Source organism: Nothobranchius furzeri, chromosome 10 (genome assembly GCF_043380555.1).
Source record: "Nothobranchius furzeri strain GRZ-AD chromosome 10, NfurGRZ-RIMD1, whole genome shotgun sequence".
Classification (NCBI taxonomy): domain Eukaryota; kingdom Metazoa; phylum Chordata; class Actinopteri; order Cyprinodontiformes; family Nothobranchiidae; genus Nothobranchius; species Nothobranchius furzeri.
In genome coordinates, this window is record NC_091750.1 from 44313662 (window position 1) to 44319588 (window position 5927).

Sequence of the window (5927 nt, forward strand, 5' to 3'; positions counted from 1 at the left end):
TGTTTGGGCGTTACTTTGTTTCATAATTCTTGTATGTATGTATGTATGTATGTATGTATGTATGTATGTATGTATGTATGTATGTATGTATGTATGTATGTATGTATGTATGTATGTATGTATGTATGTATGTATGTATGTATGTATGTATGTATGTATGTATGTATGTATGTATGTATGTATGTATGTATGTATGTATGTATGTATGTATGTATGTATGTATGTATGTATGTATGTATGTATGTATGTATGTATGTATGTATGTATGTATGTATGTATGTATGTATGTATGTATGTATGTATGTATGTATGTATGTATGTATGTATGTATGTATGTATGTATGTATGTATGTGTATAAATATATATACACACACACACACACACACATATATATATATATGTTATGTGTGCTTCCCCTTTTCGGCTACAGGATGGCCTCAGTGGCTTCTGCCTCACCTGTCTCCCGGTTCCAGATGCCCAGCTGTGTGTAATTGTAATCACCGGTCAGCTGTTAAAAGCTTCTCTCCTGCCCTCAATCGGGAGAAGGTACAGGGTATGGTGGGTGCGAAGGCGTTCATTGTGCTCTCTTATCCTCGTGTGCTCGGTCTTGTTAGCTGTGTGTTTAATCTCTCGTCTTAGTAAACTTTAGTTTGGACTGACTCGTGGGTAAACTGACTTTGGCTTGGATTTGGACTTGGAATTTGTATGAGCGTCCCTGCTTAACAGGACTGCTCCCTCTTAGAGTTTAGATTTAGATTAGGACCTTTTCAGTTTGTATTCCCAGCCCCTTCTGGGCTGGCGCTTTTAGTTTTCCCTTTTGTGTATATTATAGTTGTAAATACCTTTTGGCGCTTCTTTCTGTAAATAAATCCTTGGTACATTGACACTGCACTCTGTTATTATTCAACCCATACACTAACATTTTTGCTCCCTCAACAACATCACTCCTAGCGAGCTGAGGAACATAAAAACGAGGGGGCTCGTCCAGGATTTTTCATTTATTTTGCTCTATTTTTCCTTGTATTGTGTGTGAAAAAATATTAACTTTGTGTTTGTGTCCCTTAGAGTCGGAGCTTGGCATCCTTTGACTTGCTTGCGTTTGCGGCAGCTCCTTCGCGCCAGCTGCTGGGGAGTTGCCGCAAAGCCAGTCTGCAGCAGGTTGCTGCCCACTTCAGTTTACTCGTGCCTAAGCAGCTGACTAAGGATGCAATTCGCCTGCTTGTCATGGATTACCTGGAGACACAGAAAATCCTACCTCCGCCTTCCACTCCAGGTGCATCTCCGCCGCCCTCCTGCGATGAAGAGGACCGGCTCGATGACAAGAAGGAGACCCTCACCACAGCGCCGCCTTCTCCAGGAAAGGACTCCTCTGGTGGCTCTCCGTCTGATGTAGCTTTGCCTGGATCTAGTCCTCCTCGCTCCCCGCTAGCCGGAGCTCGACTCCAGCTTCGACTAGCCCATCTTAAACTCCAAGCAGAGGAAAAGACGAATGAGAGAAATCTTCATCACGAGATTGAGATGAAGCGTATGGACACCGAGGTTCGCCCCTGCGAGCTCGAGCTACAGATTAGGACCCTGACTGCTGCCGCTTCCTCGAGCCTTACTCTGGATGCTGAACACCTGACAGTCTCGACATCGCCTCCTCGTTGCTTGCCCCGTGATGCCTCGTCTCCTCCTGGTGCCTCATCGTTACCGCCTGGCTTCGATGTCAGCAAGTGTGTCTCCCTCCTTCCACCATTCCGAAAAACTGATGTGGATGGGTATTTCCAGGTTTTCGAGCAGATTGCGGTGACTCTGCAGTGGTCTCGTGAGGTTTGCTCATTGCTCCTGTAGTGCAAGCTCCCGGGTCATTCAGTCAGACCAGGGAACCAACTTCACTTCTCGGATCTTCTCTCAGGTTGCAAAGACTCTGAACATTAAACATGTCACCTCCTCTAGCCACCATCCTGAAAGCCAAGGTGTCATCGAGCGATGGCACCAAACGTTGTAGTCCAACACATTCTCACACCCAAGGCGTCAAAATATGACGCGTGTGACCAAGCGTCAATATATGACGATTCGGAACGCCCCAACGCGTCAGGAGACTAGGTGCGGTTCTCACTCAGATTCATGGAGACACAGCGTGTGGTGGCGTTCGCTTCCAGGACTTTATCTGCTGAGGAACATAAATACTCCACCATTGAAAAAAGAAGCCCTGGGCTGCATCTGGGCAGTCGGACAGTGGTGAACTTATCGTGGGGTCGTAAATTTACATTACGCACAGATCACCAGGCTCTAACCACGCTACTTACTTCAAAGGGAACTGATCGTGCAGGCATGCATATGGCGCGCAGGGCTGCTCGCTTGCTGTGTTACAACTACGAGGTGGTGTACAGGCCAGGCTCTGAGAATTGCGTTGCTGATTGCCTGTCACGTTTACCTCTTTATGCAGATCCGGAAGCTTCTGTGGAACCAGAACCCGAGTTCGTTGCGATGTTGTCTATATCTATGACTGCAGTGTCACCTGCAGATTTTGCTTCAGCGTCTGCTTCCTGTCCAGAACTTTCAGCACTGCGTTTCCAACCCAGGAAAGGTTTTCCACGCTTATCTGCTGCACTACCTGAAAGCGTGCGTCCGTACTTCCAGTTGAGAGAGGAGTTTTCTGTACAGCATGTCTATGTTTTGAGGGGCTCCCGACTTGTCGTTCCTCTCTGTCTGCATCACAGATTGATTATTTTGGCACATGAAGGTCATCAGGGAATTGTGAGAACCAAACAGAGACTTTGTGACTTGTATTGGTGGCCTGGAATGGATGACCAAGTGACACAACATGCTAAAGGGTGTCAACTGTGTCAGAGCACGGATAAAACAGCGGATCCAGCTGCTGCTCCACTCACACTGGTACAATTTCCTTCTGAGCCATGGGAGAAAGTGGCTATTGATGCTGTGGGTCCATTTGATTCTGCTGTTTGGGACTGCAAGTATGCAATCACACCGGTGGATTATCACAGCAAATGGCCAGACGTTGCCTTTGTGGCTTCTGTTACAACTGAAAAAGTGATTTGTTTTCTCACTTCAGTGTTCAGCAGGTTTGGAAATCCTCGCTCGGTTGTGTCTGATAACGGGACTCAGTTTACTTTGGCTGAGTTTTCTGCTTTCCTGCATTCCAGGGGTATACAGCACATACGAACTTCTGTTTACCATCCTGCTGCAAATGGTGCAGTGGAAACTGAATGATCACTGAATGATCGTCCTGTGAGGTACGATTCAAACCAGGCGTGTGCTTTCTCTGTGATGCCCATGCTAGAGAGTGTAGACAAAAGGAAGCCATGGTTGACAGTGTCAAATGCAGCCGATAAGTCGAGCAGGATAAGCACTGAGGATTTGGCAGTTGCTCTAGCTTCTAGGTTTAAAAAGGCCTTCGTTAATAAAACAGCTGAGTGCCAGAGTTCCCAGCCCAGAGGGTTACCAGGGCTACCATTTCTAAATTTTACAGTTTATGTTTTTTTTTTATGCCAATAGAGCTTGTGATCACACGTGATTACGCATAGCATTCTGGGATGTGCGCTGCCATGTTGGAAGCTTGACGAGTGTAAACAAACCGTGAAACAAATGGTACTGTCGCAAAGAAGAAGCAGATCTGAGTGTAAGAAAGTGTTAAATAACATTATAAAATCCCAAAAAGGATGCAGAATATTCAGAGATATGTTAAATAAAGACGTTGGGGACAGGTATGTGGACAAAATCAGTGTTATAACTGGTTTTGATCCACATGAAAGACCGAAGACTGGCGCACTGATGACTTATTGTTACCGCTGCAGTTCTGCATAACGGACATTTTCGGCTATCTTGTTTGTGGTGTGAGCGGATGTAAACGTCTGGATGAGAGGTAAACATTTTTCTGTTGGTTTTTCTAGTAAAACAATCAAAATTGTCATCCTACAGAAGAAGTGTAGCAAGAGACGTTGTGTGTCAGTGCACCCGCATTAGCTCACCGGTATGTGTGTGTGTGTGTGTGTGTGTGTGTGTGTGTGTGTGTGTGTGTGTGTGTGTGTGTGTGTGTGTGTGTGTGTGTGTGTGTGTGTGTGTGTGTGTGTGTGTGTGTGTGTGTGTGTGTGTGTGTGTGTGTGTGTGAATGACGCAGTTGAAGAAAACAAACGATGTATAAAAGACGTACACCACCTGTAACTTACCAGAATGAAAATACTCCAGAAGATGATGTTTAGTCCCCTTACAGCTGCGATCCAAGCGAGCCGACGACACTTTGTTAAACTAGATACTTGGTCTCCTGGTTTTGTCTCTAAGCAGGAAAACGGTGAAAAGGTAGCTTGTTTTCCACCTTTATTCCCCTGGCGATCACGTGTGTCACCCCACATCACAGCAACAATTTACTAGAGTTGTGTAATATAATAGATTAATTTAAGCCGCAAGAACGAGACCGAGCGTGCTGTTTACAGTAGTAACAAGTAAGGACTCACACACCTCCAACTGGGCGGACGCGTCAGTGATGACGTCACGATAACAAGCCCTACTGTACAGCTTGGAGATTCATTGTATGATAAGACCATTTGTCTGTTGAGGTGAAGATGGAGCTGAGTTTAAATGCAAAGTTCTCTATGTACTGGTCCGTCAATGTTCCAACCCTACGGTCAAATGTGGATCAAGACTGAGATCGTGGATACAAGCGGCTGAATGAGCCTACCGTATCTGGTTTTTGAAAAAAGTGAGCAGCTCGGTCATCTGTAAGAAACTTGAGGTAAAACTGCTGCTCCTCCTCATCAAAATGAGTCGGCTGGGTATCTGATATGGATGCCTCTCAAACACCTTTCTCCAGTGGTTACTGGCATACATCTAACAGGGAGGACACACCCCAGGGTAGGCCCAGAGCTGTCTGGAGGGATTCTGCCTCCTGTTCTATGCCTTAGGATCCCCCAGGAGGAGCTGGAGAGTGCTGCAGGGGACATGAGGAAGAGGCTGTGTATCTGTCTTGCTCCACTCCATGAATGAGCAGTCGGGACCCTGGGAAGGTGACTGATGAGGGTTTTCTACAACATACGGTTTATTACAATTAAGCTTTGTTACAACAAAAACAATAACTAAACTCCAACTTGTTTTCTTTGTGTGTTGGGTTTAGTAAGCATCTCAGAAGCAGAACTGAACATATTAAGCCTCTGAGTCCTTTTAGAATAAAAGTATTTCACGTGAACTCTAGTATGGCTGCAGATACTCTCCATATCCCTGCTTTCTAACTACGAGGACATCAGTCATTTGCGACAGATAATCTAACGAGGTTCACGATTGGTTGACTTGTCCTTTCAATCAAAGCAATCGTCCACTCACGTGCAGCGTTGGAAGACGGGGGGCGGGGACCCACTGTGTGTACAGTATGCTGCAGAACTGTTGATATTTTTCTAAACCTAAAGCTGTTTAGATGATTCAGACAACCATCTACCTGTATCGTGAGTCCACGGAGAGGTACGTGCCGCTGACCTGCCGGTAAACGTCCCGCTTTTATGGATTTTTCTAAATCCGTTCAGCTATCAGCGCTAAACATTCAGGAAGCTTCAATAACCTCAGCTGATTGAACAGCAGTCGGTCGTTATCGGGCTTCTCTCCGCTCTCCCTCATCTTCCTGCTGACCTTTGTCAGTGTCAGAGGGCTACGAGGTAAAGTTAAGTCAGGGATGGTGTCGGAGGCCGACCCAGTCCGGGTTAAAGCACTTAGTTAAGCCGGGGGAGGGGAAGCTGACATGATGACAATCTTCTCCCATCGAGGAAAACGAAAGTGGTTTCTGCTATATGATGTGACTGAACAAGTGTGTTTTTCGCACAGAATCAGCTCGCCGCGGTGTTATTTTGGAGGGTTCATGATGTAAAAAACGCTGACTGTGCCTACAACAACATTCATCATCTCCTAAGAGCAGCGTTTCCGTGCCAAAATAAAGTTG

At 45.9% G+C, this 5927-nt stretch overlaps 1 protein-coding gene across 4 annotated transcripts in view; it reads left to right on the plus strand.

Moving 5' to 3' along the window:
- Window positions 1-5319: 5319 nt before the first annotated feature.
- The window catches only part of LOC107386345 (BBX high mobility group box domain containing), a 34021-nt gene continuing 33413 nt past the window's right edge, over window positions 5320-5927 (plus strand). For 3 of the 4 annotated variants that reach the window (XM_015960666.3, XM_015960673.3, XM_015960668.3), the window contains exon 1: window positions 5320-5455. In XM_015960666.3, the coding sequence (XP_015816152.1) occupies window positions 5412-5455 (44 nt within the window). In that variant the 5' untranslated portion in view covers window positions 5320-5411. The remainder of the gene's footprint in view (window positions 5456-5927) is intronic. The other variant, XM_015960671.3, reaches the window with a different exon arrangement.